At 38.3% G+C, this 27,937-nt stretch overlaps 1 protein-coding gene and 1 non-coding gene across 2 annotated transcripts; one reads left to right on the plus strand and one right to left on the minus strand.

Moving 5' to 3' along the window:
- The first annotated feature begins 2,936 nt into the window (after positions 1-2,936).
- Positions 2,937-3,042, plus strand: LOC129083979 (U6 spliceosomal RNA). The gene has a single exon (XR_008530544.1). It is a non-coding gene; the product is annotated as a U6 spliceosomal RNA (small nuclear RNA).
- Positions 3,043-10,885: 7,843 nt separating this feature from the next.
- Positions 10,886-27,837, minus strand: ZKSCAN5 (zinc finger with KRAB and SCAN domains 5). The gene is made up of 7 exons (XM_054589825.1): positions 27,428-27,837; positions 26,657-27,176; positions 22,876-23,011; positions 18,835-18,917; positions 18,419-18,557; positions 14,684-15,292; positions 10,886-12,527 (listed from the first exon to the last, which is right to left on the minus strand). The coding sequence occupies exons 2-7, from the start codon at positions 27,068-27,070 to the stop codon at positions 11,425-11,427; spliced, it is 2,484 nt and encodes an 827-aa protein (XP_054445800.1). The 5' UTR covers positions 27,071-27,176; positions 27,428-27,837; the 3' UTR covers positions 10,886-11,424.
- Positions 27,838-27,937: the final 100 nt, after the last annotated feature.

Raw genomic sequence — 27,937 nt, forward strand, 5'->3', positions numbered from 1 at the left:
ATACATGTGAAGTCATGTTATAACAATCTTCTATACAGAGTTTCTCCAGTTTTCTGCACATGCTGCAGTTTTATTGAAGAAAATATTGCTTAGTATGTAAGTGAAAAAGCAAGTGGCCTTATTGCTATGCTTAGTTTTATCATTAACATAAAAATAAATAGCTGAAGATCTGACATATACAACTGTACTTATAAGTCCAGTCTTTTCCTAGCCACTCTTTTCTGTATGGAAAGAAAAACACCCCTTCATAAATAACTAAATACAGTTACACTTATATTTTATGACCATACCCCCCAGGTATGCAAGTATCTCTCACGCACATATGTGCATTATAAGGATATACAGAGAACTTGGCATAAATAAGTAAACACATAAAAATTAGTAGGGAAGTAAAAGATAAGTTATGGGTCTTTAAGGAATGAGAAAAGTGGTGGAAGAGTAGGTGGAGAGCAGTTAGAAAAGGGAGAGAGGATTTGGAGATCTCAGATATGCAGCAGAACAAAAGACACTGTAGCCAGTACACAATGCCAGGTCTTCCAATAGATAGCATTTTGATAATTCTCAGTATAACAAAGAGAGGGTCTATGAGCATCTCTTTCCTCAGGGAGGGGAAAGGAGGAAGCAGGAGTCACAGGCTGGGCTGCCAAAGCCAAATATTCTCCATTACTTCTGAATTTTCAATTTCAGCCAACAGGAGAAATATGTATATTCTTCAATCAATTTGGTGGGTTCTGCACCCTTCCTGTTAAGCACATAAATACTTCCTTTTTTTTTCTGGGGTTTCTGCTAATATATATTTGGACTCTGTGGTGCACCCAAAAGAATCAGAGGCAAGGCACTTGGCCTTCAAATGTTGCTCTCTAAGTTTGAGGGATTAAGTACACTCATACAGGAAGCTTGAAGAGCATAGACGTGGAGGCCATTCTGCCTGGGGTGGAATCCTGGCTGTAGCACAGTTAACCTGTTCTTGGGCAAGATATCTTCTGTGTGGCTTAGTTTTCTTCTCTCTAAAATGGGGATATATATATAATGGACCTGGAAGAGTGCATGCTATACAGTAAGTACAATATACATGTCTGAGAAAAGAAAGATGGAAGGAAGGAAGGAAGGAAGAAAGGAAAGAAGGAAGGGAGGGAGGGAGGAAGCAAGGGAGGAAGGAAGGGGTTACAAATGAGTAATTTCAATTAAATGAGGGACTATAGAGCAGAGTGAGGTGGAATTAACCAAATAAGTCTCCACAGAAGACATGAATACAAAACAGACTGTAAAATGAATATTCAGAACCATCAATATGAATGTGGCCTATGTAAAGACTTTGCTCAGGAGTTGTCTGGACAGAGTCACCCAAGCTTCCCTCCTGCTGTCTTTGATTTTGAACTCTGTAAATTCCCTTATTCTGGGGAACTTATACTTTAACATAGTCTAATGTAACTGTTCCTACTATTCCCCCCACCTACCACTCCAAATCCTATTTCAAGACTAACACCTTCTCTTTTTATGCTCTCCTTTTTATTGTAAAGTGAATAAAAAAAATAAGAAGGCTTCCAGTGAGAAAATGGTGAGAAAAGTGAAACTTCCAGGACATTATTAAGAAAACTAAACAATAGGCTGACCACGATGGTGGGCAAGGCTGTGAAAACTTAGGCAAGAGAGTAAGCAAGGCGGAGGTGCTCACAGAGACACCTGGGAAAATAACCCCAAAATCAAGTTTTTGGTGAAAGCACCATCTTTACTGTCTTCATAAACAAAACAGGGAAGAATGGGTAAAGTTTTGGCAGAGCTCTAACATGTTGTGCCATCAGAAGACATACCAGGGTGAAGCTGACCATGTAAAAAATGTGGGCCAAGTTCCAGCCAGAGTAGAGCTGGAAGTCCATGCTCAGGAGAGGCCCTGAAGGTGCAGTGAATGCACAGATAGCTTTAGCTCTGGCTCATGCCTCACCATGTCCCACATCAGGCCATATCATTGCCTTGACTATGAGAAAATTTTACATGCACCATTTAGATGGTGCATCAGAGAATCCAGACTGAAACAAAACTGCAAAATGTAGTTTGTGGCAAAAGCTTCAGAAGGAGCTCAGCATCCCCATCACTGAGTGGCCAAACTGAGGGAAAAAATCCTGTCTTCGTGGTGAGTGTGGGGAAAAGCTTCAGGTAAAGCTCAAGTCTCATTGTACCCCAGAGAATCCAGGTGGGGAGAGACCTTAGAGTGCAATGCATGTGACAAGATTTCCTGCCTCAGCATAACCTTTGTGATGCACAGGAGAGAAGCCTTACAAATCTTGTATGTGGGAAAGTTCGGGTCATGGCACCAGCTTAATTTTATATTATAGATACTATGCGGGTGAGGAAACTTGGTAGTGTCATGTGCAGAAGAGATTTGGTGGCAGATCTCTTAAGATAAAAGACAACCCACAGCTCAGGAACAGTTTGACAGAGAAAAGTTCTGTAATACTGTATTTCCTTGGTCATAAGCAACTACATGAGGCAAAGGCAAGAATCCACTACTCCAAAAGTGACTTGTCTCATGAATAAAATATCACAGGAGCAAAACTATCTATTTTTTCCTTTACCCCCAGGATTAACTGCGGGGTATTGAAGGGACAGCCCAGGTATTCTCATATGAGAGTGTGTCTTCTGACTTTCCATTTCCCATCTTCATTCAGCCAATGAAAAGAATAATGAACGGGTCAGAGATGTTGAGGCCAAGACAAGAGTTCTTTGATATGAAGGGACACAACCCTTGGAATTTGTAATAGGGTTAGCTCAGCCATGAACTCTGATTTTTAGGGTGAATTGTGAGTTTTTTTCTTCTTTGCCTCTCCATTTTTGGCTTCATTTGCTGCCTTTGGTTAAAGCATGTTGGATCCTTCAGGTAAATATTATTCAGGTTAACAACCACCCTGAGGCTTTTAAAAAACACAAACACTTTGTAGTTGCTTTGGCAGCACATCTACTAAAATTGAAATGATACAGAGAAGATTATTAGCATGGCCCCTCCTCAAGGGTGACAGACAAATTTGTGAAGCATTCCGTAGTTCTAAAAGAAACAACTCACAGACACAGACAACAGTACATTGATTATCAGAGTGAAAGTGGGGTGGGAGTAGGTAGAAGAGGGTAAATGGGGAGGAGGGCGGTAAATAGTGATGGAAGGAGACGACAGGGTGGTTAACAAACAATACAATATACACATGACATATTATAGAATTAGACATTTGAAACCTATATACTTTTATTGACCAATGTCACCCCAATAAATTCAATAAAAAAGTAAAATCAAGAAATATAAATATTTTGTGCAGTATTGAAAGATTAGTGTGTATAGACTACATATCAACAAAGCAAAAACAGATAAACACTAATTTTCTCCTGTTCTTATTTATTTATTTATTTAACTGATTTATTTTTTAATTAATTAATTTATTTTTTCAAATACATTTGTCTCCGCCTTACCCCCCACCACTTTCCCCTGCCCTCCTCCCCCCCTCCCTCCCTCAGTCCTTCCCTACTTTGGCTTTGTCCATGAGTCCTTGCTATATGTTCCTTGACTTTCCCTTTCCCTTCCTTTTCCCCCTGCCACTCTCCTTCCCTCTTGTCTCTGTTGGTTTCTTTTCCTTTCAGTGTTGCTGGTCTTATTTTCCTTGCATCTTTGTTTTCTTGGTTAGGTTCCGCTTATAGGTGAGATCATATGGTATTTGTCTTTTGCCCACTGGCTTATTTCGCTTAGCATAATGCTCTCTAGTTCCATCCATGCTGTCGCGAAGTGTAGTAGTTCTTTTTTTCTTTCTGCTGTATAGTATGTCATTGTGTAAATGTACCATAATTTTTTGATCCAGTCATCTATTGATGGGCATTTAGGTTGCTTCCAACACTTGACTATTATCAGTTGTGCTGCTATGAACATTGGCGTGCATAGATTCTTTTGATTGGTGTTTTCGGATTCTTAGGGTATAGTCCCAGCAGGGGAATCACTACATCAAAAGGCACTTCCATTTTCAGCTTTTTGAGAAAATTCCACACTGCTTTCCACAATGGCTGCACCAGTCTGCATTCCCACCAACAGTGTACTAGTGTTCCCTTTTCTCCACAGCCTCGCCAGCACTTGTTTGTTTGTCTGTATATGATGGCCATTTTGACCAGTGTGAGGTGGTACCTCATGGTGGTTTTGATCTGCATTTCTCTGATGGCTAGTGATGCTGAGTATCCTTTCAAATGTCTCTGGGCTCTCTGTATCTCTGCCTTGGAAAAGCGTCTGCTTAGGTCTTTTGCCCATTTTTTGATTGGATGATTTGTCTTCTTGGAGTGGAGTCGTGTGAGTTCTTTATATATTTTGGAGATCAAAACCTCTATCTGATGTATCATTAGCAAATATATTTTCCCATACAGTTGGCTCCCTTTTCATTTTGCTGATGTTTTCTTTAGCCATGCAGAAGCTTCTTATTTTGATGCCAATCCCTTGTTTATTCTTTCCTTTATGTCCCTTGCTTTAGGAGACATATCGGTGAAAAAATTGCTACATGGGATATCTGAGAGTTTCCTGCCAATATTCTCCTCTAGGACTTTTATGATGTTGCAACTTATATTTGAGTCTTTTTTCCATCTTGAGTTTATTTTTGTGTATGGTGTCAGCTGATGATCCAAATTCAATTTTTTTGCATGTAGCTGTCCAGCTCTCCCAACAGCATTTGTTGAAGAGGCCATTATTACTCCAATTTATGCTTTTGCCCCCTTTGTCAAATATTAGTTGCCCATATAGACCTGGGCTTATTTCTGGGATTTCTATTCTGTTCCACTGGTCTATGGGTCTGTTCTTGTGCCAGTACCAGGTTGTTTTGAGTATAGTGGCTTTGTAATATAGTTTGATGTCAGGTATTGTGATCCCTCCTACTTTGTTTTTCTCTCTCAAAATTACTGTGGCTACTCAGGGTCACTTACGGTTCCATATAAATTTTTGAAATGTCTGTTCTATTTCTGTGAAATACGTAATTGGTATTTTAATAGGGATTGCATTGAATCTATAAATTCTCTGGGTAGTATGGACATTTTGATGATATTAATTCTTCCAGTCCATGAACACAGTATTTGCTTCCATTTATTTGTGTCTTCCTTAATTGCTTTCTTCAATGTTGTATAGTTTTCTGTGTACAGGTCTATTACCTCCTTGGTTAAATTTATGCCTAGGTACTTTATTTTTCTTTTTGCTATATTGAATGATTTTTTTTCTAATTTCTTATTCTTCTATTTCATTGTTGGTGTACAAAAATGCCTTTGATTTCTGAATACTGACTTTGTATCCCGCTGTTTTGCCAAATTCACTTATTAGGTTGAGTAGTTTTTTAGTGGAGTCTACAGGGTTCTCTATGTACACTATCATGTCATCTGCAAACAATGATAGTTTTACTTCCTCCTTTCCAAATTGGATGCCTTTATTTCTTTTTCTTGTCTGACTGCTGTGGCTAGGACTTCCAATACTATCTTGAAGAGAAGTGGTGAAAGTGGGCATTCTTGTTGTGTTCCCGATCTTAGTGGAAAAGCTTTTAGTTTTTTCCCATTGAGTATGATGCTGGCTGTAGGTTTTTCATATATGGCCTTTATTACATTGAGGAATGACCCATTTATTCCCATTTTGCTGAGTATTTTTATCATAAACGGGTGCAGTACTTTATCAAATGATTTTTCAGCATCTATTGATATCATCATGTGATTTTTGTCTTTCCTTTTGTTTAGTGTAGCCTCCACTCACTCCTCCACTATCTTGGATCTTCCCCAGACCATCTTTTCTCTCACTGTAGTGTAAAGCACCATTAGATTAGGATTTAGGAGACCTGAGACTCCAGGCTCCATTTTGGAGTTACAGTCAAGTCATAATATCATTGTGCCTCCATTTCTTCCTCTGTAAAATGGGACTACAATTTTTCCTTTCCTGCAGAGAATTGGAAGATCATATGACAATGTTTTGGAAATTTAAAGCACTATCTAAACACAGAATATAAATACTCAATAGAAATACATGACCAAAAAAATACTGCACATGCTGCAGAGAAAGAATTCAGGCATCAGAGCTGGGCACATCAGGGTTTCAATCCTGACTTTAACTCTCATTACCAGTCTGACTATGGACAATTTACTATCTTTCTGAGGCTCAGATTGCTCAACTACAAAACTGGGATGCAATCCTAAGTAGTTATTATAAAATCTTGTAAGCCATGTGTTACGGACTAAAAATTGTGCCCTGTACCCCAATTCATATATTGAAGTCATAACACCCTTTTTGACTATATTTGGAAATAGCCTTTAAGGAGGTAATTAAAGAAAAATGAGGTCATAATGGTAGGGCCCTCATTGATAGGACTGGTGTCCTTATCAGAAGAAGAGATACACCAGGAGTGTACATGCACAGAAAAAAGGGAGGATACAGGGAGAAGGCAGCTATCTGCAAGCCAAGGAGAGAGGCTCAGTAGAAACCAATCCTGCGGACCTTGATTTCTGATTTCCAACCTCCGGAATGTTGAGAAAATAAATTTTATTGTTTAAGCCACCCAGCCTGTGGCATTTTGTTATAGAAACCAGAACAGACTATCATGCCATGTAAGGTACTTAGCACAAAAACAACCACATTATCAGGTATACAACATATATAGCTTTTTTTTCTCTTAGAAACAAGATTTTACTATTGTCCCAATGGTTTGTTAAGGTTATTTATCTAGATCTGGTGATGGGTTGGTTGTCCTTAGGATTAGTGATATTTGTAATATCTGCAGCCAAGATTAAAACAAAGCAGTTGCCATACTGCATTGAACTTGTGATTTATCATGCTCATCATTTTGCCTCTGTGAGAGGGGCCAAGCAACAGATGTGTTATGAAAAGGTAAAATTGGCATTAACATCAATTCCAAAACACGCTAGTTCCTCTATTTTGGTATTCACCCTTGAATTTCCCTAATTTTTTAATCTGCTATACTTTCTGTATCTCTGTAGGTTCACCGTTAGTTTACTACCCATAGAGCAAGCGTTCTTGTTAATTTTTCTTCTTATCTAATTGTGATTTCAAGGAGTGTCTCTTAGTTTCACTACCTGTGACTTAGCAAGTTCAACTCTATGATTACTCTAAATTTTGTAGTTTCATTTTTCTGGAATTTCTCTAAGTTCTGTTTTTTCTCCTTAGATACAAACCACCAGAGCTGCAATTTATAGTGAAGTTGTTCTATGATACTGTACAAGGGCAGAAAAATGCTAGCATCATGTTTGGTCTCCAAAGCATTTCTTAATGGAGGCCATCATTTAGGTAAAGTCACAGCACAGCCCTGACCCATGTGGCTCAGTTGGTTAGGCAAAAGGTTGCTGGAGGTTGCTGGTTAAATTCCCAGTCAGAACAGATGCCTGGGTTGCAGGTTCCATCCTTGGACATGTAGAGAGGCAACCAACGGATGTTTCTCTCTCACATTGATGTTTTCCTCCCTCTCTTTCCCCCTCCCTTCCCCTCTCTCTAAAAATAAACAAACAAACATAAAATATTTTTTTAAAGACACAAAGCTGGGCTGGGAAGAGGGAGGAATCTTGGGAGAGGAGTTCCCTTCACATCCTGCTGGGGCCAGATGCTAGGGGCATTGACTAAGCAGTCTCCATCTCCTCCGCTACTCATAGCTGGGAACTCAGAGCTGCAGAGTCAGTCCTGAAGAGGGGTTTCAGGTAGAACACAGGACTTTCAGGACAGATAGAACAAATCCCACAAAGCCTGATGGAAGGGCATCACATTCCCACCCCCTCCCCTGAGCTCCACCCCATCTGTGTTCGCTAGGAATCCAGCACACCTCAAAGTCTCTTTGGTTCCCTGAGCCTACCTCTATAAACATATGGGAAACAAATCACCTCCTCAGGCCGCAGATTAGAACAAGGTTAAGAGACAGCTCCTCACCAATGAGAAAGAAATAAGGAGCTGATGGGGAATCTAGCTGCCTGAGTGTAAGGAAGGTGCAGGTCACAAATTTTGGGAACTAGCACCTGGTATCTAATTGTTCCTTCTGCTGAGAAAGGACCCCAAGCTAATGACCAGGTCCTGGTTGCACTCAGATGGCTCTGGTCCTTTCCTAAAAACAACACATTTTTGATAGACTCAGTCATAGGCTTCATCCTTGCCAGTACCTTACCAAATATTTCTATAGAATTCCACCAACATGCTCGGTGCGCCCATATACTGATATGATGGCAGTGCAGATTGCACTATTCAGCTCCTTTTTTTGCCTTAGAACCCTACGAACACTTTCATGTTAAAAATGGGTATGAAAAGTAACATCTTGAACAAACAACTCTTGCTCTATCTTGCCCAAACTTGAGAAAACAAAATATGTGACCCTCATGTTTTGTTTCCCTTTCCTTTTGGAGGCTTGGAAAGGAAGGCTGTGATGGATGTGGTGACAACATAGAAGCAAAATATTTTGCAGTCAAATATGCAAAATGTCGTACCTTTTTTTTTTCTACAACTAGGAGCAAGTAAAAAAAAATGTAAGACTACAGATCAACAGTTTTGACATTAGAAATAAGTTTCTGGAAGTCAGAGCTGCTTTCAAATGAAAAAGGTTGTCTTGGGAGGCAGTGAACTCCCCATAATTGAAAGGGTTTCATGAAGAAACTGGATCGTCAGTTGCTAGGAAATGCTTTCTCCAGTTCAACAACTATTAAGCACTTCTTGTATGCACACACCTACAAACTGAATGGGGATTCTTCCACTTGGGTGAGAGGTTGGGTTTGATAATCCCATGAGACCCGTTACAATTCTGTAATAATTTTATATCTTGGATCAAAACTGTTTTCACACAGGTGACAAGGACAGTTTCACCACTCTGTAATGTTTGATGTTTATAACATAGTTTAGGGCAGCAATTTTATTATGTTTCCCATTACCATTTATCCCTCTTATAACCTCTACCACCTCCACCCACCCCCCCAGTGCAGCAATTTTCAACCAGTGTGCTACAGCACACTATTGTTGCAAGAATTTTTAAAACATGCAATACCTGACTAAACAGAGGCACTGACCTCTTTTCCCTTAGACTGTTAAATAAAAAAAAAATGGCAACAGCCAACACAATAGCCATCCAATGTGAATGAATCAAAATTACTTTTTTTTTGTCAGATCAAAAAAAAATTTTGGTGTGCCAAAGATTTTTAGAATTTTAGTTTGTGTGTCATGAGATGAAAAAGGTTGAATGAAAATTGCTAGTTTAGTACTTAAGAGCTTAGTTTTTTGAAGCAATCTGCATTCTAATGCTAGTTCTGCCAGAGGGCTGTGTGATTTGGGGAAAGTGAACTATTCTGAACCTGTTTTATCAAACTGTAATAAGTGAAACCACCTCATAATGTTGTGAAGATTAAGTGAGATGATCCACATAAAGTACTTAGGGTGTATAAAACATAAATGCTCAATAAATGTTAATACTAGGCTTTATTGAACTTGCCATTCATAAGCCTTATACCTGACATTTAGCTCTGTGATTCTATTTGCAAGAGACAAGCATCTCCTTAATGCTCCATTTTCTCTCTTCAAGCCATCAGCGACTTTCAGCACGAATTCCATAATCCTTGTATTATTTTCATGTTCTTCTAACAAACCTTACCCAAGTCAGTATATCCTTTCCTATCTGTATACTATCCTAGTTCACCAAAGTGCTTCACAAATGAACAGCCACCATACACTGGGGACTTACAAATACTTCCACACCCATCAGTGAGGGGGTCCCCATTGCCTTGTGGTCAGTGACCAACTCCAGAATATATTCTTAGCTTCCTAGGACAGCTCACAGCACCAAGTGTTTTACATAAGGTTCCCTAAAGCAGAACCTGAGACAGGGATTCAGAGCCACATGATTGGCTAAGGGTATGCTCTTCAGGAAAACTCTTTACGAGAGGGAATGAAACAGACCAAGAAAACAAGGGCCATCCATGAACATAGTCTCAAGGTCTAGCCTTAGCCTGATCCAGAAAGGATGGGTTGGGGAGCATAAACTACCTTAGTTTACCTCTATTGTAAGAAACTGAATCAACTTTTTGTACTCCAAAGTCAGTCACTGGCTAAAGAGCAGATAACTCCTGGGTGCAGCATCTGGGTCCACCATCTGAGGACAATTATCCGGAGTCTCTGGAGAAGGGAAGAGCTATGAGCACTTAGCAGCCAAAACTCTAAGCAGCTTAAGGAATGGGTGTGACAGCTTGGTCAAGGGGATCTGGACAGGACACCAGTGTACAACACCATCAATCAACAAGTTTTTATAGGGTATTTATTATATGTGAGGCAGTCAGCAGAAGCAGGACTTCAGCAGTGCCCAAAAGCTTTCTCTAGCAAACAGGCTCAGGTTAACCCTTTTTTCCATGCCATCTTCTTTTCCCAACTCCTACCTAGACCTTCCTAAATTAGGCAGGCTTAACCAGTCCATGACCTCCCTGCTCCTAATTAGTTTTCTTTCAAATCCAACTGTAATGCAAATTGGCACTCATTATACATGCCAATAACCTATGGGGGAGATCTACCTCCAGAGCAACTGGAAATTAATACACGTACTGCTTGGACCATGATTCTTAATTCAAGTTGGTCCAGCTCCTTCTATGGATGTAGCCATCCTTATTCTTGTGGGTAACAGGAAAAAAAAAAAAAAAGTCCACCATTTGGCCCATCTTCTCTATTCCCCTAAAGTCTGCTCCCCTCTCCTCAAGATATGACTAGCCAACCATTTCTTCTAGATTGACAAACTTCTCTTTCTAATAGCTAACCTGATGCTAGTATAATTTTTTTAAAAAGTAGAGTTTCATGGAGTTATTGAATAGGATAATAAGGAACACATACCATTTGGCCTCTGAACCCCAATTTTGCCAAAATATAAACATCTTAAGTCAATTTTATTCAATACTTTAATGCATATGATGAGAACAATGACTGGAGCCTTCTACTGGGTAGAATTATCATTTCTATGAAAGGTTCATTGCTGAGGTATCAAAAGGGGTATCATGCTGAAAAGTTCTTTACCTGTGCTCTTCCCTGGATAAGCTGTTAAAAAAGGCAAAAACTATAAATAAAGCTTATTCCTACTATATTCTTGAGGCTTTTTCCAGTGTCAATGTTCTGAGATTCAAAAGAAGATTAAGTGCCACCTGAAGGCTTTCCTTCACCCACTATCTCCATAGGTTCTTTCATCTACATTCTCAAGCATGAAGATGCTAATGAGTATTTCTCCTTGGGAAAAGCAGATTACCTATTTATTGTTCTCCAATTGTCCTAAATTCTAATTGAAGGATTTCAATATATCTATAGGTTTGATGGTTAAGCTAGAGAAATTGCTTGAAGTTGTTACTACATTCAATATTGGAGTAGGATTTCTCTTCAGAAAGTCTTCTCTAAATTGAGTAAGAGATTTGCTACAACAGAAATATCTATACATTTAAGGTATTTAAGGAATCTGTCCTCTCATGACTTCTCATATGTTTGAAGAGGCTACAACTCCAACTGAAACTCATTCCACATTCTTTACATTGAAAGGGTTTCTCTCCAGTATGAATCCTCTGATGTTGGTTAAGATGTGACTTCAGAGTGAAGCCTCTGCCACATTCATTACATTGATGGGATTTCATGTTGGAATAGGTTTTTTGACGTTTTATGTGGGAACATTGGCCATTTTCTCTACATATATCACATTTGCAGGTTTTCTCTGCAGTATGAATTCTGTAATGCTGAATAAGGTCAGAACTATAATTAAAGGTTTTGCTACATATATCACACTTATAAGGCTGCTCTTGTAACTCAATCTTCTTATCTTCAATCACTGTTAAATTCCAACTATATGCTTCCTCACAAATGCCATTTTTTTCATTTTTCTGACCCACATGGAGCACCTGATGTTCAATGAGGCTAACATACTGAAAAAAGATTTCTCCACATTCATGACACTGATGGGATTTCTCTCTAGAGTGAAGTCTAAGATGCCCAGCAAGGTGTGAACGCCTCCCAAAGCCTTTCCCACACTCATTGCATTTAAAGGGTCTCTCTCCACTGTGCACACTCTGATGCTGAACAAGATGGGACCTCACTCTAAATGCTTTCCCACATAAATGACAGGTATAGGGTTTTTCACCAGTGTGGACTCGCTGATGTTGAGTTAGATGCACACGTTGATTATAGCTTTTCCCACACTCATCACACCTAAATGGTTTCTCCCCAGTGTGTATTCGCTGATGTTGAATAAGATGGGCACTCTGAATAAAACTTTTTCCACATTCATTACATTTATGTGGTCTTTCTCCTGTAGAGGATTTTTTGTGGACATATGTGACTTCACTGAAATTTATCCTCTTTGAAGATCGTTGTCCTAGTATCTCTTTCATGGGAATTCCCTGCTTTCTATCCAACTTGTCTTCTCCAAAATCTTGAACTTGAGAAACATTTTTTTGGATTCTTCCAGAAAGTTCCATGTCTGCTTCTGAAAATTCTGAAATTTTCTTAACATTCAATTTTGTATTCTTACTTCTTTTTTCACTGCCTGAAAAAAACAAAGAGGAAATGCAAATGTTATCAGTTTTTTTACAGAAGAAAAATAAACTGTCAGAAAAAAAAGAGAATAATCAAATAAAAATTCAATGTAACAGGAGTAAGAAAGAGGAATGCATGTATGTACTTGATACCATCAGGAATGAAAAGGCCCTTTAGTATTTGTTGAGTGAAAAGAATAAAATAAAGAAGAAGTTTTTTTAAAAGGGTGCCAAGAATGACTGAGGTTAGGCAATCAGAGGGATCAGCAAAATACTTTTATTAAATAGAAAAAAGAGATAGCAATTCTGAAATGGGAGAGGTAGAAAATGAGGAAAGGGGTAATGACCCCAACATGAGGTAGGCAGACAGAATGAGATAGAACAAAATTATACAATTAGTTGTTGAGAATTGACAAAAACTGGAAGAATGGAAAGCAAAGGATTATGCAGGGGACATGGAGTTGGGAGAATATCTAAGAACCAAGAAAAAAGAGAAATGAGCCAGTATAAAATATTGCCAATAAGGTAGGTGATTTATCAGTCTCTGCTCTCTTCACCCTTTGCCAACAGTCTAGCTTCAGTTTCCCTCCCACAGCACCTCATGTATCTCCTTTGGAAGTGTTCACGACGTTTCATGTCTGCTACTCCCACCAGACTATCAGCTCCATGAGGACATGAATCACATCTGTTCCTTTGATGGGGGGGGGGAGGGGCGAGAAAGGGAGGGGGGGAGGAGAAGAAAGGAAAAGAGGAAAGAAAAGAGGGGAGGGGAGGGGCAGGGGAGGGAAGGAGGTGGGAAGGTGAGCATTAACTAGAAAACTAATCATAAGAACAATTGCAGAGAAGATGTAAAAAAAAGAGACACTATTTTAAAGCAATTGCTTTCCAAGACCAGAGTCTTTGGATGGATTTCCCCAATGAGAGTCACCAAGTAGAATAGGATAGAATTGGCTGAGGAAATAGCTCAGCTCAACCCAGCACTTTCAAGACACTATGAACTATGTAAACTTCTATTCCAAGAAGAGGTGGCCAAGGGTATTAATGTGAATAACAAGTAGCTGGGCTTGAGGGCACAAAAGACGTAGTTTAAAAATAAATATTTTTACCAGTCTTAAAGTTTTCTGAAGAATATTAAGAGCCTTTAAGTTCACAGCAGTTTACAGTAATCTCATCCTTATAGAATTCACTTAACAGATAAGAAAATAAGTAAACAAATATGAAAATAACTCAACCATATACATAGGCAAATTAATTTAAAAAACAGCAAAAAATTATCTTGTTTACTCAATTTGTTTGAAAATTTTTTGATAACTCTGCAAGATATTTAGTACAAGTGATACTCTTATATGTGGTGTAATTGTTTTAAAAAGCAATTTAGTAATATGTACCAAGAGCCGTAAAGATGTTTTTGGCCCTTCATCCACTAATCCCACTTCTGGGCATCTATTATAAGAAAATCATCCTAGCCCTGACTGGTGTGACTCAGTTGGTTAGGTGTCATTTGACAGAGTGAAAGGTCACCAGTTCAATTCCCACTCAGACCACGTGCCTGGGTTGTGGACCTGGTCCCCAGTTGGGGTCTGTGTGAGAGGCAACTAATCAATGTTTCTCTCCCTCTCTTTCTCCCTACCCTCCCCTCTCTCTAAAATAAATAAATCTTTTTTTTAAAAAAAGGATAAAAAGAAATACAGTACCCAGTAATAGTTCTATTCATTAGGATGGTGGGATTATGGGTGATTTTTTTTCTCCCTATTCCTTTCCTCCAAACTTTCTATCTATCATTTTAAAATAAAATAACTGAAACAACTAAATTGGGAAAAGGGGAAAAAGCAAGTAAGAGGGCCCAACTCCTCATTCACTACAATAGAAGTCAATATATAATGTCTAAAATTGATGAGTAAAGCAATAGCAGAATTATTTAAAATATGAAATTACCAGAAGAAAACAGAGCTGAAAGCATGTACCTCTGGGGAAAGCAAAGTTGTGGGAATAGGGGAAAAGGCATAGGGCTTGGCCTACTAATTTGACAATTCAACTGTGTATAATAATAAAATAGACTATAATCTTTGATCCTTCCTACTGCTCTCATTTTCACAGCCCATCTATTCTAAGTTAATAAAAAACCTTTGCCTCTATTTATTTTCCAGTACAAACTCTTCACACATACATCTTTGGGATTTCTCTCTGAAATGACGCTTCAGGTGTTCAATCAGATGAGAGTGCCGACCAAAGTTTTTCCCACATTCAGTACATCCATAGGGTTTCTCTCCACTGTGCACACTGTGATGCTGGACAAGGTGGGAGCTCACACGGAAGGCTTTTCCGCACACCTGACATTTATAGGGTTTCTCACCAGTGTGGACTCGCTGATGCTGAGTAAGGTGCACACGCTGATTATAGCTTTTCCCGCATTCACCACACTTAAACGGTTTTTCTCCAGTGTGGATTCGCCGATGTTGAATGAAGTTTGAAGCTTGAAGGAAAAATTTACCACAATCATTACATTTGTGACCTCTCTCGGCATTTGTGTTTTGTTTATGGTTAATGTCTGTGATGGCACCAACATCTCCTTTCTGGGAAGGGTTCTGCCTTGACTTTCCCACACTGGGGTTTACCTGCCACCTTTCTACCATGCTGTGAAGGTCACTAACTTCTCCAAACTCTTGACTGTGGGGAGCATTTCTTTCAGTGCATCCTGATGTCATCCAGTGCGATTTGGCTTCATCAGAAATCTGCTTTACTATGAGTTCCATATTGTTATTCCTGGACTCATAATCTGAAATAATATAAGGAAAATGGAAAATTTAGCTATTTCCTGCATTAGGATAAAGAAAAAGACTAAAGGATATAGAATAAGTATATGAAATCAAAATGAGCACATGACTTTGTAAAAACCATTTTAACAAATCCATACTCTTATGTGGGGATAAAGAATATTTAAGCATGAAACAGACAGGTTAAGGAAGAAAGAGCTGGCAAGAATGGTTCAAACAGATGAGACTTGTCATTCTATTTAATGAAATTGATATCCTCTTGGTTTGTTACTCATGTACAGTAGCTGATTATGGATACCTAAACCATATTAACTATTCTTAAATCTGATATTGGGTTATACAGCTAACCCAGTCTTAACCTTCCTTTTCCTGTTTAGTCATAGCTTAGAAGAGGATCTTTATAGCTTTCAATCCCCAAAGATCTCAGTTTAGTCTAAAGGAAAAAGGGCATTCTTTCTATTCTTAGAGAAGATCTATTACTGTCAAGAGCTAGATTAACAACACTCAGTAGTCATTAATGAATACAGAAGTTTAAGAGACTGCAATCAGTTCCCTATTAACTGGATCAGCAACATATATTTTGTTCAAAACACTGACATTTAACATGGTATGCAAAGACAAATCTTGAGTACTTAACAAAAATAGGAAATATTATTTTTTAAATGCTAGAGAGATAGATCACAGCCTATTGAGAACTCTCTAATTTTTTGTAAAAAGTTGTTTTCAAATTTATATAATAATATAATAAGAGCTAACATTTGCTGAGTGTGTACTACAGACTAGGCACTATGCCTTTAAATACATTCCAATTTTATGGAATTAAATCCTTACAATAACCCTTTGAGGTAAATATTATTACTATCTTTTTTTGAGTGAGAAGTTATAATTCTTGTAGCATGAAGACCACTTTAATTCTAATGTATCTTATACCTATTTTTACTTAGTTCTCTTCCTAAAAAGACATTTTAACAAGAAACTGGTAATAGTCACCACCTCTTAAGGGATTAGGAGATGAAGGATCAGTGGCAGGTGACTGAGTTTTCACTTTGTACCCATTTACTAATTTAATGCTTTTTACTATGTGCATGCATAACCTTTTTAAACCCAAAATTCTCCAGTGCACTCACACCTCTACTCCACCACCTACTCAATTACCTGCTCACTCTCAACAGGTGACTTTCTCTCTGATTTGAGAAAGGTCAAAGCTATACAGGCAAGAACTCCTTGAACACCCTACAATTCACAACTGCAAACTTGCTGGCAGTCTTATTATTTCAGCCTCCCCTCATCTCACAATAGAAGAGCTCTCTTCCTTCCTCTGGTAACCTGGCTCTCACCATTCTATCCTATTTTCCAGGGACCTCCCTACATCAATTATATGCTCTTCCTTGCCCCAACATTTCAAACTCTCTACTAGTTCTTTTCCAGTAGCATTTAAGTATGATTAAAACTTCTCCCATTAAAATAAATTTTTAAAAGAACATACTAAAATAATCCATCCATCTAACCCAGTGACCGGCACTTTCTCTCTTCCCCTTTACAAAGCTATTGAAAGTTTACCTAAAAGGACTTTCTCAAATTTCCCCTCCTTTGCAATCTTCAATCAAAGTGCTTCTTTTTCCCAAATGTCCCAGCCATTCCATGGAAACAGCTGTTTCCAAGATTCTTTTATTTATTTTTTTAAAATCTCATTTTTATATCTGATGAAATTTTTAAAAATCTTGACCTTTTTGATGCTGTTAGGAACCTACAGCCATGAAAATAATCTATTATGGCTATCCCACAGCAGGAGGCAGAAACCACTGAACATGTTCTTAATGGAAAAGAGTATACTGAAGTTGTAACAATGATGTAATAAAGAGATGGATAATGAAAAGAGAAAATCAGAAAGAACTTTACACTGCTTGGAGGATGGTATGGAAAAAAACTGTGCCAATAACCTCAAATGCTGAAACCCATCAAATACCTATAAAGTAATTGAAAAAGATAAAACAGTGTTAATAGATTCCAACTGGACAAGTGAGATAATTGAATTTAATCAAAAAAGAAAAATTTCTAGATTTCATTAAGTATAATATACTACATAAATAATTCCTTGAGCAGAAAGGCTACTAGATCTCCACAAACAAAAAGGGGGCATGTTCAAATACATAAATGAAAGGAAATACAAATATATATATCAATAGTAATAAAAGAAATGGAAACTTTAAAAGAGTTGGAGTCAGTTTTACACTTGTAAATAAAAGCCTATGAATGAACAAAATTCCTTAGACTGGTATAATACTTTTCAAAAGAAATCTGGCATTATCCATATATTTCATCTAGTCTACCACTGTGCCTGATATATAGTGGTTCTTCTAAAAGAACTCATTCAAAGGAAGCTAAAAGCTTTAAAATGTTTGCCACAGTGCTGAAAGTTTTATAATTGCTCCAGGCAGCACAATCAAATATTCGTTTCCAGGATCATAACTTAGAAAGAATTTCAAAATCTTATTTGGGGTATAAAATTCAAGAAAAGATATGACAAAGAAACAACAAAAAGAAAAAATAAACAGAAATAAAGATTAAAAAACAGGAATAGATATGACATGTAAAATGTAGATGCCAACAGGGCAAACATCGTAAAATAGGTACCAGTGATTCTGAGAATGGTAACAGAGTGAACAACCACCTACCCATGCATTAGAAAGAAAAGAATGAATGCCACTGAGATACTGTAATAATGACTATAATAAAGTTATTCAGCAAAGTCTGAGATGCTTTCACAAATGAGAATTAATCAGTTAAGAATTACTCAATCAGCCAAGGACTAGAATACAAAAACTACTATAAATGTGTTAAAATCCAAACCTGTTAATTTTAAGCTCTTTCATTTTTAAGCAGTAAAAGACAGTATTTGCAAATACTATCCCCCAAGCATTATGTCTTCAGTCATACCCTTATTATTATGGAAATAATCAGAATAAGCTGAATAAGGTAGGGGTTAAGTGTTGATTTACTCTGTCACAGAAAAAAGTAAACTGAGTTACAGCAATTAAAACATACATGCTTTTATAAGATGTACTAGAAATATTCTTTGTAAGATAAAATTAAGATGTCCTATTCCATGCAGACAAAATAAGTCTTACCCATGGAGGCAGTAATAGTCTCATAATTCTCCTTCCTGTCATCCCTATAGAGAGACTTCTGGGACTGGTCCAAATGTCCCCATTCCTCCAGGATGAAGGAAACAGCCACATCAGCCACATCTTCAATTTTCACCAACTTCTGAAACATGAGATTTCCACTAAATTCCCATTCCCCGTGTTCAAATTTGGAGTGAGGGGAAGAACGTATTAAGGGAAGAAATAGAAGGGGGGACTATGCTTCAAAGAGGATGGGGAAGTACTAGGTAGAACAGATAAAGATATTAAAGTACAAACCCAAGGTGGGCCTGCTCTCTAGCTAAAGAGACAGAATTCCTGATAAAGATTCAGGATTAAGGCTGCTACTTCTCCAAGAATAAACATGGGTCCTCATTGCAGGCACAGGGATGCCAGCTCACCTGGGACCCAGCTGAGACAAGTGAGGTTGTCAGCTCCTGGCTGTCCTTCAGGGGAAGGGAAGAAACTTGGAGAGCAGAAAGGGCTGAGGGGGTAGAAAAAGAGAAATGTCAGTGGCGGTATCTCTGCCCAGTTCTGATTGCCACCATATTCCACTTTTGATCAAGAACCTGTAATTGTGCCATGCCACATCAAGGCCAAATTCTTCTGCTTGTCTCTCAAGACCCTCAACATTCTGGCCTCTCCCAAACCTACCCTATAATCACCTTCCTACCCAAAAAACTAGACTCCCTGCTTTGGTCAGGCTAATCTCTGCTGCTGACCTCAGATTGTGCCATTCCCCTGTAACAATGCACTCTGCTCTGCCAAGGTCAAATCTAATCACCTCAAAGAATAACCAAAGTCCCATAGTTTCCATGGGTCTGAAGCACTGCCTAGAGGCCAGGGCTTCTCAAGCTTTAATGTGCAAACAAATCACCTGGGGATCTTGATATAGGGCAGATTCTGGCTTAGTAGGTCTGGGGTAGTCCCCACATTTTGCCTTTCTAACAAGCTCCCAAATAATGCTGGTGCTGCCACTCCTTGGACCACACTTTGATTAGCAAGGCCTTAGTTCACATGTTCTCCCTTAAAGGAATTACTATGGTTGGCTTATAGTCAGCCAGTTAGTATATAATGTCTAGGTATTAAGAATAGGCAGATAAAATAATTCTTGCCTTGCAAAACTTCACTCGCTTACAGGAGGAGACATATAAGCCTTGCTTACTTTCAGAATCAGGTAAACTACAAATACTACACTTGAAGTTCACCCTGTAGGAACACAGAGGCAGGGGCACCTACGGAGTGGAGAGTGGAAGGTGGGAGCATCAGGAAAGCCTTTCCACAGGAAGTAGGGGTGGGGTGGGGCAAGGATAAGGGTGCCTTGCAGGTGGAGTGAATAACATGTGCAAGGCCTAGAGGGTCTGATCTCTAGATGCTGGTGACTTATTGACCCTCTGCTGTCACCTCTGCTTGTTTTTAAGACTCATGGTGCATCCAGACCTTACCATCTTTGTGGACCCCAACTTGAACAAATAACCTAACAGTTTAGACTTTGCTATGGTTTCCTCAGTCCTGGAGATTATGTGTATATGTAGCTTTACTCTGTCCAAGGACTAGGAAGTAATGAGCAATGACACAAAATGGAGATAATGGTTACAGATGAAAGAACAGATGAATGGTTACAGTATGAAACCAGGAATGTGGCTAAAGTGTCAAGAGACAACTTGAAGAAAGGAATGAATGCAGAATACTCGAACACTGACTTTGAGTATAGATTATATTCCAATTATAATTGGAATTATTATAATAATTCCACTTATTTTTGAAGTTCCTGTTAAATCCATTGTTTCTTTAGCTTTTGCTCCTCTCAAGCTCAAATTAGTCCCAGAGGCAGAAACCAGCCTTCAGTGCTATCAAATGCATGAGGAATGCACCCTCACCAGCACTAAAAAAAAAAAAAAAAGAAAAAAAAAAGGAAAAAAACCACACACATACAATAATTTTGTTGGAATAAAGAAGCTAACTGGGGTCTGGCTAACAGTACAGAGAAGAGAAACAGCAATTAGGAAGAAAAGAGAAAAGTAACCTGATCTGCTGAGACTCTGCAAGTATAGGGAAGATGACATGACCTAAGGACAGTATTCTGCACTTAGGAGGGCCTGGTGGTAAAGCAATGCCAGGATAGCTCAGAAGCCGGTAAAAGTGTAGATTTAGAGGGTTGAAATCCCAGCTTTGTCACTTAATAGGTTTGTGACCTTGAACAAATTACTTAACCTTTTTAAGCTTCTTAATTTCTAACAAGAGGATAACAGCAATACCTATTCATTCCACTGGGTTAGCGTGAGCATTAACCCTTGGTATACCAACTACGCCTATTAGACACTATTTTGGGTTTCCATTTTGAACAGTTTTAAGTATTTTTAAAGACTGGAATTACAGGACTTTTGTTCCTTTAGAGGTTTCCTAAAGAACAAAAATAAAATTCATTCTAATATTATTAAAAAAATGGAATAAAACTCATTTTATCATGCAATTTCTATCTGGATCCACTGGTCCCTTTTATAAATTTAAGATACATTTTGGGATCTGAGTGATCTTATTTTTTTCTGTATCATGAAATATTTGTCTATTTCATCATCTTGGAAATTATTTCACTTTTATTAATCATTATTCATTAATTATTCCCAATGAGAGCATAAAAGACAAAAAATAAGAAATGAGAGAATGAAGAAAATATTTAGGATCACATAATAGTGAAATACATCATCATTCTTCACTATTCCCAAAGCATTAAATGCATTACGTAGAATTTGCGTCATCTTCAAGGTATAAGACTACTGACACCTGCTTTTAGCTTTCACTGAGCATAGGTGAGAATTCAGAATTTTTCATTTTTCACCCATATTAGCAAAGAGAAAAAAAATTGCAGAAGACATTTCACTATTATTAGATGAAAGAGATGATGAAGAGTGACAGACGACAGCGTGCTCTCTAATGATAATAAAACTGAAAGTATAAGGGAAATCTTAGAATGAGTCTATGAATGATAATCTCTTAGATGAATCTTCTCAAATGATAAACACTATATTTTTAATTTCATAAAAGGAATATGACCATCTCATCCGGGGAGTAATTCAACAGGAAAGACTTAATGCGATATTATACAACAAGATGCTGGACCATCCCATTTTGCTAAAAGGAGAGTATTCATTTTACTAAAGACACAGTATTTTGTGACTTTTTTTCATTTTTTGTGGGTTTTTCTTATCAAAATGTACTTGATACAAGGAAGTTCAATTCTTCTTAAAATTTCTTTGAAAGCTGTTTTGATTAACCTTTCATTCTTCTGTATATTATGCATAAAGTAACTTAACTATAAAAAATAAAAATGACCCATTCACCCCAGATGGTAACAGTGAAGATTAAATGAATTCCTACAAGTAAAGCTTAGAACAGGTCCTGACACATAGTAAGCACCATAGAATTAATAGTTGTTGCTGCTGCATTTATTATTATTACCACAGTGAAAGGAAAGCTGGAAAAAATTAGAGTCATGGGACATGACAAGTAAAAGACCTGACCACTACTGGGAACCTAGAAGAAAGTCTGGGGCCAAACAGGAAATACAGATTCACAATTTCTAATGCACAATTCTGAAATCCCAAAGCTCTGAATACCAAAGTTTTTTTTTTTTTCATGAAGTTGAGCATTAAACTAATTTGACAACAAAAATTCACCAGAACATATGTGTAGCTATTCAAGTTTTTATTTAATCCATTATTATAAAAATACATACATTCTACTGCCAAAATATTAATGTATGATTAAGGGGTACCACCTCTAATCCTGTTGATAGTGTAATATATGGTATATAAGTAATATTACCTTATTAAATCTGAAAAATTCTGAATTCTAAAATATATGATAGCAAAAGTTTCTGGTTAGAGACTTGTGGACACACACCATCATAAATAAGATACTCAGCTGTTCATTTTTCTTCCCTGATATATCTAATACAGGTAAATAAAATAGACTAAGGGTGGGAAGGACAGAGAGAGAGAATAAATCCTCTAAAAGTCATGTGAAACACTGCTTGAAATAAGACTTCAAGGTGAATGAGCAGCCAGAACTGAATGCAATTAAGAAAGAGAAAGCTTTTTAGACATAAGCATTAAGACCACAAAATCTATTAGGGAGAGTTGGAAAACTCTTGCAAAAAATTATGATCCTTTTATAGATGTTTTAACAGTACCTATAAAATTGTCATCATCTACATTGTAACTTTTGAATAGAACTGTGGTACAGTTCCTACCCGTCCTATAAGCTGACCTCTCTTAACACCAGGGACTCAATTTCAAGTCCAAGACCTTCCCAACCTCCAGATCCTGCTGACTGCAGAGGCTGCCCAGCCCCAAGTTTTTCTCTTACAGACATTTCTTACCCATATGGCCAGGGCACCCACTCTCTAGCCTCATATGCTCCACTGAATCATAGATCCTCACCATTTTCCTCCAGATGGGGCTTCTGTGGCTCTTGTTCAGGCTGCGGGTCCAGAGACAGTAGCTGGTGACTGAAGGATTCCTGCATAGCTCCTGGTTGCACCATCTTCTGAGAAAGGACTTCAGGACATGCCACAATCTAACAACCACAACCACACCAATCAGTACATTATTGAGAAGGCTAGTAAAGAATCCAGTAAATTCAAGTTACTTTCATTGATTCCTTTATCAAATATTTAATGCACATTTATAATGAGCCAGGCACTGATTATATAGTGGCTTAATAAAAATCATTTATGTCTAGTTGAAGAAGACCCATTAAACATTTTAACACAAAATACGTAATTACAAACTATGTTATATACTAGAAAGGAGAATAAAGTGACATGAGACTTACTTTATACTGGGTGGCCATCAAAGACTTTTCTGAGGAAATGTCACTTAAGTTATACACCTACAGGATGATAGAAGCCAGTCAAGAAAAAAGTAGTAAGTGCTGCAGGCAGAGAGAACAATATAAGCAAAGACTCTCAGGCAGAAAGTGGATGTTTGGTACAGCCAAGGAATCTTACAAAGGCCAGTGTGGGTCAAGTTTAGTGAAGGGGACAGAAGTGAGAAAGGAGTTTGGAAAAATCAATTATAGGACTCAGGAAGTCACACTTGGTTCTCCAGTAGGCCAATGCCAAGACGAGCTAGCTAGTTCATGTTGCCACAGTACTCAAATCTTTCGCCACAGTCCTCAATATTTCTGTTCTTGGCTCTTGCTCAACCCTAGGGTACACACAATTACTCTGCCAAGACCAGTCTCTAGAATCTGTCTGTTCTGGAAGGTACCAGCTCAGCAGCAACCTAGCAGGTAATAAGAGCCTGCGTTGAGAGAGAATTGCCATCCTCCTTTCCCCTCCCTTATGGTTTCAAAACACTTTAGATTTTAACCATCTTAGTACTGGCAAAACGTGGTACAGGAGTTATATTAAGAGGCAGTTGCAGAACAGTTGTGGAAAATATTCTGTATGGAAGTCTGCACCCTTGTGGACCCTCTCAGAATAAGAGTTAAGATGATGCCAAGTATGTCAATGGACACCATGGGCACCAAGAACCAAAGCAGTCCTTGATGTCCCCTGAGACTAGGACAGAGAAACCAAGGAGGAAGGGTAAGGATAAAGCCTGGAAAAAGGTTTGCAGAGACAAGAACTGCCTGGAGATAAAGCTGAAGATAAAAGTCAAGGATACAGGAAGCAGGCAGAGAGAAAGGCAAATAAAGTGTGCTGTGGAGGCCCATGAGAAATCCCCATTCTGGGCCTTAAATCCTCACTACCACTAAGAAATGATTTTTCTCCGTGTGCCTTCCAAAGACGGGCTGCATATCACACTGAGAAAGGAGAATGCGTAGTATCCTCTATTGAAAAACACTTTTTGTTGCCCAGTTGGGTGGCTCAGCTGGCTGGAGTATTGTCCCATACACCAAAAGGTTGTGGATTCAATCCCTGGTCAGGGCACATACCTGGATTACAGGTTCAATCCCTGGTCGGGGTTGTGGGGGTGTTTGTGGGAGGCAATCAATGGATGTTTCTCTCTTACATCAATGCCCCCCCCTCCTTCCTCTCTCTCTAAAAATCAATAAATGTATCCTCAGGGGAGTATTTAAACAAAATAATGTTTTTTGTTTTAAACTACGCTTTTGAATATTTATTACTAAAAAAATAAGAAAAAGTGTGTCCATTAATGTCCCAAATTAGGTTTTAAAAATCAGTAACTAGATGTCAACATGAACCTTTACTTCCTGTCCTGAAAGCAACAGAAAGGTTTGAATGTTCCCATCTGCAGGACAGTTACTCTTAAGAAATGCAGGGTCTGGCTGTAGGTCAGCAGCAACTCTCTCTGCTGCCCACTTGCCTCATGGAGTGAGCTACACCAGCTGAGGAGCCTGAAGATGTATGGAAGGTTGAAGTTCCCCTTACCTACAGGTGAAAAATAATGAAACTGGTGCCTTACAGTCAAATGCAATGGCTCTGAATAATGAGGAAAATTCTCTAACTAGCTTCAAACTCTTGTAGACCTACAATGCCATGAGTTTTCCTTGCTATAAAAAGAAAATTGAAGTTTAAGAGAGTGTGAGTCTAGCAATAAGAGGAAGATAGAAGGTCAGGTTATAAATGAGTAAGAAAGCACAAGAAGATGTTAACAACATAAAGATGTTGATCCTCCCTAGATTAATGATTTAATAATGCAATTCCAACAAAAATAGCAACAGGATTTTGGGGGTAGTGAAAATAATTCTAAAAGTTGTAAGGAAAAAATATTGAAAAATAATTTGGAAGAAGGAAGGGTAGCTTTATCATATACCAAAGCACTTCATAGAGCTCAAATAATTAAAATACACCTATATGAACAGATAGTGAGATCAATAAAAAAAGGTAAAGAGACCACCAAAGGACCCAAATATATGCAGAAATTTGGTACGTAATAAAGATGGCATTTTAACCAGAGTGAGAAAAGGTGGATTACAAGTTGCTAAGGCAATTGGATAGACGTCTGGAAAAAAATAAAGTTGCAACCATACCAAACACCTTAAACCGAAATGAAATCCAGATGGATCAATCATTTAATAGTGTAAAAAAAGAAAAAAAGAAGAAAAAACTATGAGAAAAGTCTCTTACAATATTGTAGTGGAGAAGGCCTTTCCAACTATGACACAAAACCCAAAAAATATAAATTAAAAGTCCTAAACTGACTGCATAAAAGTATGCTGCAAAGCAAAAATCTCCATAAACACACACAAACAGCAATGTGAAAAAATAACACTTGTAATCCACTGACAGACACGGTCCTTATTTTTTCTAATAGGTAAATAATATAAAGAGATAATTTTTTTAAAAAAAAGGGTATAGGCATAGCCCTTTAAAATACATACTATAGTCCAACTCATCCATAATAAGGGAAGTGCATGAAAATTGCCAGAATTTGAATACTGAATCTTTCATTTCTCTTGTACATTGTTGTCAGGAATATAAATTGATATAGCCCTATGGAGGGCTAACTATCAACAGCTATCAAAATTACAAGTGCGTACGGCCTCTGAGCCAACAATTGGCCTTCTTAGCATTCATTCTACAATTAATGATGTATGTAAAGGATATTCATTGCAGCAAAGTTGGTTATAGTAAAAATTCAGAAACAATCTAAAGGAACAACTTAAATGACGCTCAACAGGAGTTCAATCATGGTATATCCATACAATGGAATACAATGCAATTTCAAGAGTAAGGTTGTTCTCTTTGCAGTGACATGAAACAAACTAAACTATAAGAAAAAAAGCAAGAGGCAGAAGTACAAAATGATTTTAAAACATTTTTTTAAGAATGTCATATACATATATGCTTATATATACAGAATATAATATACCTCTGTAAGGATATACATGTATCATGTAAATGGTTGCCTCTGGTGAGAACTAGGCAGCTGAAGAATTAAGGGTGAGAAGGAAACTTACTTTTCATTACAACCTTATGTACCTTTTGAATTTTGTATCATGTCACTCAAAAAAATAAATACAGTAATTTTAAAAATAAATAAAATCGTAGACTGTCTTCTCCAGGTTAACACATTGGATACTGCTTCTCTTTGCTGGAGTGGCAGGAAATCTCCACAGTGTACCTAATCCCAGGAGAACAAAAGAATATGAATGAAGCACCACAGTGCTAAGGATCTCACCCCTGCTCAGCAGCTCCTTAACTCTCTTCCTCTCCTTCCTCATTGCTCTAATGTCTCCTCTTGCACTCACCTGTTGTCTGCGTTCCTCTAGTTCTCTCTGTATATTTTCTACCACTGCCACAGCCTCTTCTCCATTTTCCGGGTGATGTTCTCTCACCCAGGTCTGGAGCTCTTCAGGAAGAATGGTCAGAAATTGCTCCAGCACCAAAAGCTCCAGGATCTGCTCCTTGGTGTGCAGCTCAGGCCTCAGCCACTCACAGCACAGCACCCTGAGCTGGCTAAGTGCCTCACGGGGACCTGATGCCTCATGGTACTGGAAGTGCTTGAAGCGCTGGTAAAATGTCTCAAACATTGGCGGATTGTATTCCTGCATCCAGGTGCAGTCTTCTTCTTCCACTTTCACTATAAGAAGGTCTTCTTGCTCTTGTGAAGTTTCAGCTGGAGGGTCCAAGTCTATAACTTCCCCCGATTCTGTCATTATCATTCCAAACTCAGAGGGATGTCTCTCCAGGTTAGCTGTTTTTACACTGATCGAATTTGTTTTCTGCTCTTTAAGATCTTCTGAAGGCCTTTCATTAGCGTGCAACCTACTGATATATTGGAAATCATTATTAGCAAATAAATGACAAAGAGGTCATTTATACTAAAGATGACCACTCAACAGAGTAATTTAAAGTAAGAACTACAAAGCAGCTGTCACTCCACCCATAAAATATTAAGAGAATATTTCCAACACTTAAAAATGTGAGAACCATAAAAATCTGACATCAGGCCCAACCAACACAATTTTACTGGTGCAGAACACTAAATTTCGTATAAATAATAGGACAAAACTTACTACCTAGTCCAGATGCAGGCGTTTCTTCTCTTTACCGTAAGTCAAACTTAAGTCAGAACAGGGGTCATAAATAACAGAATGATCAAAATTGGTCCTGTCCTTCAAGCCACATGAGCCAGATAGACTAACGGGAGACTTCATTGGTCCCGAAGAGAAGAAGGGTAGTAAGTACAGATTTGGACTTGGATTTCTCCGAATCGACCCTGACCCCGTATACACGGAGACCAGCCCGGTCAAGGTTAGGGACAAGAACCCCTTCTGGATACAAAGCCCATTCCCTTTCCTCAAAGTTTCAGCGTCCAGGAGCTCTCCTGGAAGACCAAGCTTCCGCAATAAAGACTGAGAAGACAGGATTCTTCTCACCAGCGGAGAAATAACCCAAGCCGACACTTCTCAACACTTCCTCGCCGGAAGTAAGCAAGTCCAACCTTTCCCTGTCCAACGGGGTTGAGCCATAAATCCCACCCCCGAGAGCACTTCCGAGTCCTCTCTAGGAATCCCGGAGGTCCTCGC

This window comes from Pteronotus mesoamericanus, unplaced genomic scaffold (assembly GCF_021234165.1).
Source record: "Pteronotus mesoamericanus isolate MK-2021 breed Mesoamerican mustached bat unplaced genomic scaffold, CSHL_Meso_final scaffold_167, whole genome shotgun sequence".
In the NCBI taxonomy this organism is placed as follows: Eukaryota; Metazoa; Chordata; class Mammalia; order Chiroptera; family Mormoopidae; genus Pteronotus; species Pteronotus mesoamericanus.